We start from the raw sequence: 13,923 nt of genomic DNA, 5'->3' as shown, positions 1-13,923 counted from the left end.
AGAATCTTGCTTTCAAGCAAGTTCCCTTCGTTTATTTGTTAATGTTCATGAAAGAGGCACCTGCTTGTACTTCCAGTTGTTAATACGGTATCTCGATGCCGTAGATAGTCACGTGGAAATCTGTTCACCAAGACAACTTACATTTATATTTGGAGACTTTTGAAATTTATGAAAAACTATATACGTGTATATATTAAAAAAAAATACCTAAAACGAAACCGGAAGTTATTTGCGGGTTATTATGAATCCTCTTGTGCCTTCTTTGTGACGACGACTGTGTTGTTGGATGACGTGTAATAAACGAGACCAACGCTTGAGAAAAGAGGACGGCAGCCGCGACTGACCTTGCCGCTGACGCTAAGTAAAAAAACGCGCCCAGAGAAGAACATGGCCACCCCCGGTCTACCCGCCATTCCATACTTGTCAACCAGCTCGGGAATGAGGGTGTCAAAAGGTAAAATGTTCATCTGTCAAATTGCGAGGGGCTTCGTTGTAATTTAATAAAAAATGACTCTGCACGCCCAACCTGACACTTGGTCATTTTATAACGGTATAAGTTATAATATGTTTGTACAATACAACCGGAAGTCACGCCACCCTAAAATGAATGACAACTAGTTCGTGTAAAGTCAGTGCTTTTATTACGGGGTAGCCTAAGTTATAAAGGGACAAGAGTCAACTATACTTGACAACCAATGGTGATTTTGAAGGTGATCCAACTTTCTCTCCTCGTGGCTCCCTAGTCATAGGACCCGTTAAGCACGTTCGTCTTGTGACTTTGGAGACATTTGCACAATCCCCACCCCCGTAAAAAAGTTTTACAGTATGTGCCTCGCTGGCAATGGTGAGACCATGTTTGTCATTTTAGAAGTCTTAAGGCATTTATGTATATGCCTTCTTCAAGTAGAATAAGGAACTATTCTGCTCCTGCTTACCATACTGACAAAATATGTATTCAATATTTGTGTTATAACCTGGAGTTTGCATTTGCAACCAGTTCAGGGCGTACCCCATCGACTGCTTGAAGGTAGCTGGGATAGGCTCCAACACAACCTGCAAGCTTTGTTAGGATAAGTGGATCAGAAATGGTCGGATGGGTGCATATGTGTTATAATTGCACCAAGTACAATGCAATACAATGCAATGCAATACAATACAATAAATACATATTGATTTATATCAGAAGAAGATTTATATCAGAATCAGAAAACCTTTATTCGTACCACAATGGGGACATTTGCAGTCCACAGCAGCAATTTGAAAGGGGTTGGGGTGGAGGGGGGGTGAAAGGATGTCAAAAATGTCACCAGACTGAGATGTATACTGTAAATGTGCAAAACTGCAAAATCGTTTCATAAAAAAACTGTACATAGTGTAAGTATCAAGAAAGGTATATTGATATATGTAGCTGTATTGCATCAACCCATATTTACAGTAGAAGTGTCCAGTTTTTTTCACGTGATTATTGAGAATTGAGAAGCCTGACAGCGGTCGGTAGGAACGAGCGGCGGTACCTCTCCTTCTTGCAGCGCGGATGTAACAGTCTCTGGCTGAAGGAACTACCCAGTGCTGTCAGGGTGGGCGCTTTAAGAACAGCTGAAGCTGCAACAACAAAGCGCTTTAACAACTAGAAAAGGTGAATATACCTGTGTCACACAGATGCAAGAGTAATTGTGAAAATCTGCACCTCTTGGATGGGGATGGTGCTGCAATGTTAGATAGAATGCAGACAAGCAACCGCTGCTCGCCATTTCTACATTTTGTCATGGGCAGGACTTTAACAGTGACTGACCCATTCCAAAAAATGTAAATCCTTTCAAATATACGACTTTACTCCACGTGTCACATGAAACACCACAGAACACATGAAACCTGCATTAGCCGACTCTCACATTTCATTACTTCAAAATTGTGTCACTTTCGCCTTTGAATACAAATCCAGCCCGAGCGTACGCATAGAAGCCCAAACACTACTTTTTAGAGTAGTTTTCCCGCTTTTGTGTTTCTGCAGAGCATTTCCTGGTTGCAGTACCCGTGGCTGTCGTTGCAGCCGTAGCAGGCTTCTTTGTGAGCCGTTACCTGAGTGGGCGGAGTTGCAAAAAGGGCCCGGTGAACACGTGTATCAACAAAGACAGTCCCAAAGTGGTTCACAGCTTTGACATGGAGGACATTGGCACCAAAGCTGTGTATTGCCGCTGTTGGAAGTCAAAGAAGGTCAGATTGCAAGCCAGTCTTATTACCAAAGAGCAACATAAGTCTCTGTTACAAATGTGTTTTCAGTGCCTCTCTTTTCACAAGTTTTGAACACAGTCTTGAATTTTAAAAAAAGTTCAGTTTCATGGTCAAACTTCAGCTATCAAACATTGACTAATAGCCATGCATTCTTTGCGTGCTGTGCTTCGGTGTCTAATGCACCCCCCCATGCTTGACATTTCTCCTCTGCCCAGATCTTATATTTATTTGAAAAGAATAAGTATGTGCCTCTTCGCGCTGTGTGATGCCATATCATGATGTCAGATTGTCAAATGTTGGAAGTGTAGGCTCCAAAAATAAGCCGCTGACATCTGAGGTGTTTTTCCTCTGTTGCAGTTCCCTTATTGCGATGGTGCCCATAGCAAACATAACGAAGAAACTGGCGACAATGTGGGCCCTCTCATCATCAAGAAGAGGGACGTTTGAGCAAGCCAATCCCAATTTTGGTGCTCCCTTCTTCATGCCTCCTCTGTTTGTCTGTACGGCGTAATGGCATTGCAAGAACTGTTTGCAGTATTATGTTGTTAAAACAAAACACAAAATTGATTCTGCTAGCACCCTAACTGAGGTGAAAGTATGACCGGTACCATGAAATTAAACCTTTGCAGCGAGATTCTGAGGTGATGTGGTAGTGTTATGGTTTGCTTCTCAAGTTCCACTCGAATGAGGAAACTCAAGGCCTTAAATGAATTCTGTTCCACAATACACTACAAAGATGAATGTTGCATGTTTTATGTGCTAAACGCTTGATGTTTGTATGACTTAAATCATCCTCCGTGTGTCTGAGAAAAATGGTGATCAACTATAATCACTTACTTTAGAAGTCCAGTCCAGTACGTGCGAGACTCCCCATCCCCACTGCTTTTTCTTCTGTTTTTCTACTGTCTAATTCCAAATTCTATTGTCAGCGCTTCTGTATCATGTGAATAAAGTTTTATTTTGGTGGAACTTTGATGAGCACACCTTGATTTTTTTTGGTTTGTTTATAATTTAGGAAGTCCTTGCTATCAAAATACCAAGGGGAGAGAACCAGTGCATTGACACACTGACCCACAAGCAGCCTGGTGGCAGACGTTTGTGCGCGTTTGATGAAAGCAGTGTCGTGGTTGAGTTCTGCAGTGTCCACCTCGAGCACCAGTGGCCATTTTAAGACGCGTCACTTTGTGTGGTCACCGCTAGAAGACGCTGTGTTTACACGAGCAGTCGTGTCCAGAGCGTGTTCACGAGTGTTGGTGGGGGCCCCTGCTGCTATAGTGACACACGCGCACGCACCGGGCGTGCACAGGCTTATGTGGCTTCGTGCCAGATGCAAGCAGGACTCTCGCAAGAGGTGGAATGGACTCCCGCGTCTCGTGAGGAGTCACCTGCTAAACGGCTCTGATCTGTGGCCATGTTTATTGTCTGTCTGTTCCGAGGGCAAACTGACCATCTACAAATGTTACCCCGACGCTTAGGTTTGCGCAAGTTAAATGTGTGTTGGCCTCTCACGAATGTATGCACAATTCGACAATATGAGCAGAAACAAAAAAAATGAACGTTATTCTGATGTCAACAGAACACAAAAACCCTGAGTCACATCTGTGTTAACACTACTATACATGTTTAGTCTCACGATTTTGTCGGAAGACTCCCGATTTTGACCCCAATACTCTCAATACTCACTTTATAAAGCAACTATTGACACAATACATACAGTTCATTTGTACGGTGAAACAAAAAATGTAAAAATCAAAATACGTTTTTATACTAATTGAATGTATAAATAAACAATAAAACAATTGTTGTGTTTTTGCACCACAGTCACGAGTATGAAAATCTCACGATTTATGATTACTGAAACTTAAAAAAATCTCTGAATACATATCAATGATAAAAAAACATGTAATATACAAATATATGCGGTTTGTATTTGTGTTTACACAAAGCCATAATACCATAAATGTTAATAAAACACCCCAACTTTCTGAATAATTATTGTCTGGTACCGTACACAACACCCAATGTATATACGTATACGATGTACATTATAAACGGATGCAAATGAAATTGGAAAAAAATGTTACAGGCATTTAGTGAACACATTTCTGTTACAAACAGGCCACCCCACCTCCCTCCCATCAACATATATAATAATAATAATAATAATAATAATAATAATAATAATAATAATAATAATAATAATACATTTCATTTCTAAGCGCCTTTCAAAACTCTCAAGTTCACTTTATCATCTATCCCAATGTTTTCCTTCAGTTAGATGTCACAAGTCACACACATTTAACTTGAGAAAATAACCTGGTGCACTGGCAATCAAAAATGACAACTACATTGGGTCAAATGGACGTCGCCGTTTCGTCTTCACTATACATCACTGGTATAGATCTTATCGATGAACGAAGTAAATAAATGAATGGATAGATTCTGTTTGAGGATGGCAGGAGAGAGCCCCATTTTAAAATCAGTGGCGGACCGTCAAGGCCTGCAAAGCCTTACCTGCTCGTCTAAAAATATCGGAATCACGGACTCATCTTATTTATAGTTTGTCCATGATATCTTATTACATAGTTCCATATTGTTTTTCAGCTTCTTTTCATTACTTTTACCCTGTTGCGCTGCTTCCAGTCGTGTGTTTTCATATTTAAGCATTTAGCCAATCATATTTCAGCCATCTTTTTTTTCAGAAATCTACACGGTCACCTTCACAATGAGGTCTGCGGGCCCTGGAGCATCAAATGTGTCCACACATGGTTGCTCCAACACCATTAGTTCATGACTTCATCGAAGCTTATTTTTTTGACAGCAGGGTTCGAACGAGCGTTTTAGAAGGTAAGACGAGACGTTTCCATGGTTGCTCTAACCAATCAGATTTTGAGTTGGCAACACAAAAGCGGTACCAACGCCTTCTTGAATGCGCTGGTCAACAGCAGAGTTTTCGCAAATTATAATTGGTTAGTGACGAGTGATCAGAACAGACTATGATTGGATAGTGACTCGCCAATCATAGTCTACTCTGATCACAAACCACTAGTGACGAGCATACTGGCCAGAGCTAGCACACTGTATTCGTAGCAAGCTGGATAGGCACATATATTGTGTTGATTTAATAGCAGTTTTGTCAACCCACAATGGCTGAGGGAGGAGAAGAAATTGATCTGGTTGGAGATTTACTGTTAAAGCCATTTTCAAGATGGACTTTACAAGAAAATATGGGCAATTAGATAGGTCGGTCAGTTATTTCCTGGCTAATGGTACCCTCTCGTGGACTTGTAGTAAATCATACCACACTTTTTTGAGTCTGGATTGATTCAGACGTAGCACCCTGAAGGCCTAGCGATGAAATCCACGCCCGCCACTGCTTGACATGATATTTAACTTAATGCAAAGTGATGCCGAGTGCTGTGTGAACATTGTTGGGATTCGTGTTGTAAATGGTAACCTGCAAAACAACAACAAAATATTATATACAGCATATATGCTTTTTGGAAATAGCTGTCACATAACAAGTAATAACCCGAGTGAAAACACGCGGTCAAGTGGGGTGTTTCATATCTGCTTTTCTTCACGCCTCACTGTTCAAGTGCTGACTTACATCCGCAGGTTGGAACGTTTCTGTGCACTTTCGTGGCTCGTCGTGACCACGACGACCACCACGCTACGGCGGTGTCGGACTGCCACCACCGAGTCCACTTCGCATTTTGAGCGACGCCCCCAAATTCCGTGCCGAGTGTTTGCAGACCCTCCGGGACGGAGAGGTGGAGGAGGAATCGGCAGCTCGGCCGTCTGTGTACGCTACAACCAGCACCAACGCCATTAGTTCATGACTTCATCGAAGCTTATTTTTTGACAGCGGCGTTCGAACGAGCGTTTTAGAAGGTAAGACGAGACGTTTCCACGCTACTTCCTGGTTGCTCGCTGATGCTTTGTGCTTGTCGCCTTTCGTGCGTGTCGCAGCGACCACTCGGACTGTGGTCAGCGCGCCGTGGCGTCGGCCGAACGTCGTCATTTTCGGTCACCTCCACTCGGCCGAAAAGACCGACACAAGCCTCGCCAATCCACGCGAAAAACAGTCCTTCGCGGTCTCGGGTGACCGCTACGCGAATCCGTTGCTTGATTAAGACCGTATTTGTCCATAAACGTGTCCACGGAATATACCCTGCTTGTTTTTTTTCCCTCTCTATCCACTGCCACCGCATCGTTGCGCACCTCGCCGCTGCTCGTCGTCGACAGCAGACAAAAGACAGCCTTGTTTTTGGACGCTTCTGTGTTTAGCGTTACCCCGGAAAGCCACATAAGCATGGCTGGCACACATAAGAGCAGTCGTCAAAATGTATTTGAAAAGCGCGCTCCACATTTGACCTGCGCATATGCGCATATCTTTGCATATTGTTGTCGCTCTGTTATTGATTGCATTGATATACCGTGAAATTCTTAAAGGGATACTAACCTCCCGTATGCGGAAATCAACGGCAACACATGCGCTCATGCTCGGAGGGGCCGGCTACCTTCTTTTAAGAAGCTTTATTTTCAAACAATCGACATTATTATGATGATGACGTTATTGTTATGCATTTGCCACATTCTAAGCACCGCTTGAGCTATGTTAGCCTGCTGTGTTTACTCTCTTTTTTCCTCCCCTCTCCCAACATTTCTATTCTTAACCCTCCTCCCTTCTTTCTGTTCATGCGTTGCTCCCCAGGACTCCACGGCTGCTGCAGAGAATGGGAATAAGGACACAGGCCAAGGCTTGCCGTTTTGGCTGAAGGAACAGGACAGTTGTCAACTCCGCGCCGGCGTCAATCCCTCTCTCCCTCACCCCCCTTTCCCCCCTCCGGTGCACACACAAGGACACAAACCGCCGCCCACATTCACGGCTATGTCCACAGCAGTAGACATTGCTGGCCCTTCCTCGCCAGATCAAGCCAACAGCAGCGCTAAAATCCCCAACGAGCCACTGAGGCCCAGCCTCAAGCGCTCCAGCCACCCCTACGGCCTGTCGCATTACATCGCCAACCCTTCCCAAGGCATGGACGTCAAAGGCCTGATCCAAGCCTCCCCGGCCCAACAGCCGGCGGCCCCACCCGGCCCCACTAAACCTCGCCGAGCTCCCTCCTGGCCTGACATGTGGGAGTCGCCCAGCGGGCTCCACCTCGCCCACGCCGCAGAGCTGCTGATGCGAGCCGGACTGCTGGCGCTGACCCCTACCGCCACGGAGCCGGTCGGCTCGGGCGCGCAGAGCAGCCAGCCGGCGAAAAGGGACGTGGCGGAGGTGAAGGGGATAAAGGGGGACGGCGAGGCCGGGGGATCCGGGCCCGATGATGAGGAAGAGGACTTGCCCGGATGCAGGACAGACATCCAGCCCTACCTGGGTGCCTGGTTCCCTTTCAGCCCCACCCTCTTACCTCTCGCTGGCTTCCAGATGGGGGGAGCCCACTGGAGGAGCGCGGCCATGGGGGCCGAGGGCATCGAGGGCCTGGTGGCCGAGGGTCACTCTCCGGGCTCCCTGGGCGGCGGCGGCGGCGGCAGCGGCAGCAGGAGGAAGAGGAAGCGGTGCGGGGAGTGCGTTCCGTGTCGGCGTCAGACGAACTGCGAACAGTGCAGCAGCTGCCGCAATCGTAAGAGGGGACACCAAATCTGTAAATACAGGAAGTGCGAGGAGCTGAAGAGGAAGCCGGGAGGTCCCGGCTTTGAGGGCAGAGTGTCCGCATTTGACCTCAGAGGTTCCGACTTTTCTTTAGGCCTGGCGCAGGAGAGAAGCAGCGGCGCGTTGGATGGATAGTCACCTTTGTTTCATTTGTCACAGGATCCCGCTTGGAAGATTGTTGAGGAGCTGAAGTGCAAAACGCGCACACGCACGCACACACACACACAGTAGACACACACTGGACACCGTATTGGTTCAAAGACGTGGACATGATGTTTAGTGCAGAGATGCACTTCTTCAAGAATGTTCTCACTCGTCCCCATCCTTTCTTTTGACAATCAGTGAATTGGAGAGGAGAGGAGAAAAAGAGAGAGAGTGATAGAATGTTAGAGAGAGAGAGAGAGAGAGAGAGAGAGAGAGAGAGAGTGAGAGGACACCAAGGTGTCACTGTATCGCGGATGACAAAAAAAACTGTAAATAGACTGTAAATATCCGGGAAAAACATTATGTCTTTTTTACATCCCTTTCCAGTTTGGATGTATTGTGTTGCAGAAAGAAGAAAAGGAAAAAAAGAGCCAAATGTTGTGTTTCTAACAGGGACTCTCAATTCTTGTTACCACATCATCAGTAAGCGAGTCGTCTAAATTATTTCATGTGCAACTTGTACTGTATAGATCTGTTTGCCCTTTTGAAATAAAAGAAATTGGCTATGCGCGGTTGTCTACACGCTTGTACTCCTATTTAATTAGGGATATGTGTTTATTGGCCACCGTGCTTCCGTCAATACATGCGCACGCATGGGTACATGTGTGTGTGTGTGGATTATGAGTCACCTAATGGCGTGGTAGAGAGCCTTATCACCACCCCGCAGACACACACTCACGCAAGCACACCTCCACGCCGCTTGACGAGCACACCTAAGCTGACACACATCACAAACAATCTCCATTCACAACCACGCACACACTGTGACGCAATGTGTGTGTGTGTGTTTTTTTTTTAAATATATTCACAACTCCGCATCAGAAAGATCTCAGAGCAAGCTGGGCCGTCTTTTTTTTTTCCGCTTGTTGCCGTAACGATGGCTGATGTGATAAGACCTTCTTCCTCAGCGCCACACTCCAGGGGACCTCAGGGAAGACGTAACTATGGCAACGGTCGGCCTGAGGTGTCACGCTATAATTGGGCCACGGCTGCACTTCCTGTGCGCCTTCAGTCAGGGGGATCGCAGAGGGACTGTGCGTGTGTGTCCGTGTGTGTGTGTGTGTGTGCATCTGTGGGGGTGGGGAGTTGTGTGTGTGTGTGTTTGTCAGGCAGGCACAAGAGAGAGAGAGAGAGAGGGGCACAGCACGCCAGCCAACGCAGGACACTGCCAACTCATGGAGAACAGCAACGATCTCCAACATCATGCAATTACAACACTCGCTCTGAATGACAAACACACAAGCTTCCAAGTCCTCACACTCATCTTTCTGTGGCTCTCGCACAACAGCAACATTCTTGGAGCTGCGGCTTTCCCCCCCCCCACCAACCCCCTCACCCCTCGTCGGTCCCTTTCGAGTGATTTGGAGCCTAATCCCCCTTCCTTTTTTTTCCTTCATGCACGCACACACGCACGCACACACACACACCCACACATAGGGACACACACTCACACACAGACACGCACACACCGGAAATCTGTGTCACCCGCTGCCCAGCAGGTCCAGTGACTCCCTGAACGCCTGCAGTCTGGCTCCACTGGCCTGCAAGATGGCAGGAAAGAAAGGGGGAGGAAAAGGGATTGAACAGGGGACACGGAGAGGGAGGGTGGAGGAGGGGGAAGAGGAGTGGCGGGGGTCGAAAGCGGATCCAGGGAGAAGGAGAAAAGGTGGAGGGTGAACGGGGTTGCGTCGGGGGGCTTGAAAGAGAGTTGGTGAAGGGCAGAGAGGGAGGTGGGAGTGGGGGGTGCGCGAAGGGAGAGGCTGAAACTGGGAGGGATGAAAAGCAGGCCACAGGAGGTGAAAAAAGAGAAAGATTGACACACGGGGAGATGGACAGCAGGGGATGGAGATAACGTGGGCCAAACAAAGAAAGAGAAGAGACGAGTGTGAGTTCCTGACAATCGAGTGACCAAGGTGATAGAAATGCATGGCGACAGTAAGGTGAGGCCCGCCGCGTGTGCGTGCCGGGCGGAACGAACGAATGACGGCGGCGTCGGTTGTTGCCACTCGGTGCGTGCAATCAAGCAACCCCGTGGCGCCTGCATATGTTGGCAGCAACTCTTCTTGCACTGCAGTGCGATACTCTGCCAGCCTGCGCGTTGCAACCTGCGCTGGAGGCAGGCAGGGCGGACCCCCACTCGCCAGCCAGACCGTTCCGGTCCTGGCTATCGCGTCTCATTGTATGGCAAAAAGCATCTTTTAAAACCACAACACTCTCTTGATTTTCTCTTGTGTGTGTCCATATTTGGGCCAGTGATTGTGAGTGAGTGCCGCAATACGCCCTGACTAGTCGCCAATCAATCATGAAGACAAACATTCACACTCACATTAGGGTGATTTTGAGCGGAAGAACAATCTTTGTTCGCATGGCTTGATCATGCAAATTCCACACAAGAAGGCTGGAGCAGAGATTCAAACTCCAAACCTCAGAGCTGTGAGGCCTGACCACCAAGCCCACTGCGGTTATCCCCAACCCCCACGCCCATCGCAGATGTCTCTACTTCCTTGAAAAGTTCAGCGTGCCCTCTGGTTGTATTTTGGTGACACTGGGGCCAAAGGGGACTCTTGACCTTTGACCTTTTAAGCTATTAAAGATGGATTTGGATGAAGCCAACATCTAAAAACAGCTTCACCCACCCGTAAATGATTATACAGTAATGGATTGATTTTGTCCTTTTCAAATATTATACTGAGCAGCCGCTATATTCAACACACCTAAATAAAGATCCATTACAAATGCTCTTTACAGAATAAGGGAGGTTTACAAAAATAAAATACTCAGTGTCACTGCTGTGCTGTTACCGTAATACCCAATCAGTTTCGTGGATCACATAATGAGTAAGTCTCGCTTTTCAAAAAGAATGCCACCTTTGATGAAGACAGTCAAAGAGCTATATGTACAAATAAAGTTGCGTTGTTTTGAGAGAAAAAAAACTAGTCGTCAGCCTATCAGCCATCCCTTCACTTGATTGATGTACCGGACAACCAATCAGGTGACCTGTCATTATTAAGTACCCTGCGTGCTCAAACGACGCTGAGTTTTGCAAAGTTAAGCTAATCGTTAGTTACATCCTCATTTTTTGCTCGTTTTTTCCCCCTTAAAGATATAAAAGGGTATAAAAATGAGTGTGGGAGCTGTAGCAAATAAGAACAAAAAAATTATCACTTTACGGAATGGGAGGAGGACTTTTTTTCACGATGACATTATCAAAGTGCGTTTGTCTCGTCTGCAAGTTATCAGAGTGAACGCAGGCAATGGCAAAAACATTTACATAATAATATTGTGTTGTGCATCATATGCATTTATACAACAATGGTATGGCTGATGAGTTAAATACATACTTTTGCCGATTTGAAAAGGACACCCCAATTTCCCCGGTCTGCCCACCATTACCAGAAACTACCGTATTTCCGCCCTCTGCCCTACAGATCCACGAACTGGACGTTAGACGGCTCTTCAAGCAGCAGAAGATCAAGAAAGCTGCAGGACCTGACAGAGTGTCCCCCTCCTGCCTGAGAGTCTGCGCTGACCAGCTGGCTCCGGTCTTCACACAAATCTTCAACAGATCCCTGGAGCAGTGTGAAGTCCCATCCTGCTTCAAACAGTCTACTATGGTCCCAGTTCCAAAGAATCCAGCACCCTCGGGATTGAAGGACTATAGACCTGTCGCTCTGACGTCTGTGGTCATGAAGTCCTTTGAACGCCTAGTGCTGAACCACCTAAAGAACATCACCGGACCTCTGCTAGATCCTCTTCAGTTTGCCTACCGGGCAAACAGGTCTGTGGAGGATGCAGTCAACATCGGACTGCACCACATCCTCGACCACCTTGACAACACAGGAACCTACGCAAGGATCCTGTTTGTGGACTACAGCTCTGCGTTCAATACCATCATCCCAGAACTCCTCATCCCCAAACTTCTCCAGCTTGGTGTGTCCCCCACGATCTGCCAGTGGACCCTCAGATTCCTGACAGGACGGACACAACAGGTCAGACTGGGAAATATATCATCCTCAACACGAACCACGAGCACTGGAGCCCCGCAGGGATGCGTCCTCTCTCCATTGCTCTTCTCTCTCTACACAAACGACTGCACCTCAACGCACCCAGCTGTCAAATTCATAAAGTTCGCAGACGACACCACGGTCATCGGTCTCATCAAAGACGGCGACGAGTCTGCGTACCGACAACAAGTGGAGCAGCTGGAGCTCTGGTGCAGCCGTCACAACCTGGAGCTGAACACGCTCAAGACAGTTGAGATGATCGTGGACTTCAGGAAACATCCATCACCACAGCTACCCCTCACACTATCCAACTGCCTTGTGTCAACCGTTGAGACCTTCAAGTTCCTGGGAATCACAGTCTCCCAGGACATGAAGTGGGAGGTCAACACCAACTCTATCTTGAAAAAGGCCCAACAGAGAATGTACTTCCTGAGGCTGCTAAAGAAGCATGGCCTGCCACAGGAGGTGCTGCAACATTTCTACACGGCTGTCATCGAATCCATCCTGTGTTCTTCCATCACCGTTTGGTTCGGGGCCGCCACAAAAATGGACAAAATCCGACTTCAACGGACGGTTAGGACGGCGGAAAAAATCATTGGCACCGCCCTACCCACTCTCGAGGACTTGCACACTGCAAGAATCCGAACAAGGGCGCGGAAAATCCTACTGGACCCTGCACACCCTGCCCACCACCTTTTCCAGCTACTCCCCTCAGGCAGGCGCTACCGATCCATGCGCACCAAATCCAGCAGACATTTAAACAGCTTCTTCCCCCAAGCCATGAACTCTTTGAACTCTTCAACAGTAGCCAAAATGGAACTGTATAGTGCCACTTAGCAGTTTTTTTGACGACGATACTAGTGCAGCGTGTTCTACCGGAAACAAATTCCTTGTGTGTTCTACATACTTGGCAATAAAGATGATTCTGATTCTGATTCTGATCAACATAAGTTGCAAGAAGGGCGGCCCGGTAGTCGAGTGGTTAGCACAACGGTTTTACAGTGCAGAGGTCGCCGGTTCGCGTCCTGCTCCGGCCTCCCTGTGTAGTGTGTGGAGTTTGCATGTTCTCCCCAGGCTCGCGTGGGTTTCCTCCGGGTCCTCTGGTTTCCTCCCACATTCAAAAACATGCATGGCAGGCAGATGGAAGACTCCAAATTGTCCCTCGGTATGATTGTGAGAGTGACTGTTTGACTTTGTGTGCCCTGCGATTGGCTGGCAACCAATTCAGGGTGTCCCCAACCTCGTGCCCGAAGATGGCTGAGACAGGCTCCAGCACCCCCCGCGACCCTAATGAGGAATAAACGGTACAAAAAATGGATGGATGGATGAAGTTGCAAGAATCCTCAATATATTTCTCAATAATTACAATGGGTAGATCATTTTACTTTATTTCAAAAGTAGCTCCCAATCTGTAAAAGTGTGAGCACCTCTGGTTTAAACTATGTTTAACATTATGGTTGTCAGCTTTGCTGACTATTTATGGGGAACATAAAACAAAACAAATGAATTTTGAATTGGTTGAGCACTGCACCAATACAGTTATTGGTGTCTCTGTACGCGGCACAGTTATGAGGACTTGGGTTTGAACCTCCACCCCAGCCATCCAGCTTGAATGTTCTCCCCGCTATTGATTATTTTATTGTAATTTTATACTATTGCATGTTAGGTTCATTGAAGACTCTAAAATGTCCTTGCGTTCAAATTCAATTGTGAAATTGTCATTGTCTCTATGTTCTCTTTGATTGGCTGTTCACCAGGCCATTATGAGCCTTATGAACCTGCATCTTGCCCAAAGTCGGCTTGAATAGGCTTCAGCACACC

The 13,923-nt window shown here is 47.0% G+C and overlaps 2 protein-coding genes across 2 annotated transcripts; both read left to right on the top strand.

Moving 5' to 3' along the window:
- Nucleotides 1-295: 295 nt before the first annotated feature.
- On the top strand, nt 296-3,207 carry LOC148901623 (CDGSH iron-sulfur domain-containing protein 1). Its single transcript, XM_088989517.1, has 3 exons — nt 296-454; nt 2,012-2,214; nt 2,590-3,207. The coding sequence occupies exons 1-3, from the start codon at nt 388-390 to the stop codon at nt 2,677-2,679; spliced, it is 360 nt and encodes a 119-aa protein (XP_088845643.1). The 5' UTR covers nt 296-387; the 3' UTR covers nt 2,680-3,207.
- A 2,654-nt stretch (nt 3,208-5,861) lies between these two features.
- LOC148901622 (uncharacterized) lies at nt 5,862-8,606 on the top strand. Its single transcript, XM_088989514.1, has 2 exons — nt 5,862-6,126; nt 6,950-8,606. Exon 2 carries the CDS (start codon nt 7,127-7,129, stop codon nt 8,027-8,029), a length of 903 nt encoding a protein of 300 aa, XP_088845640.1. The 5' UTR covers nt 5,862-6,126; nt 6,950-7,126; the 3' UTR covers nt 8,030-8,606.
- The last annotated feature ends 5,317 nt before the right edge of the window (nt 8,607-13,923 follow it).

Source organism: Hippocampus bargibanti, linkage group LG02, assembly GCF_051943395.1.
Source record: "Hippocampus bargibanti isolate YZ-2025 linkage group LG02, ASM5194339v1, whole genome shotgun sequence".
NCBI lineage: Eukaryota > Metazoa > Chordata > Actinopteri > Syngnathiformes > Syngnathidae > Hippocampus > Hippocampus bargibanti.
This window is presented reverse-complemented; position numbering and strand designations above follow the sequence as displayed.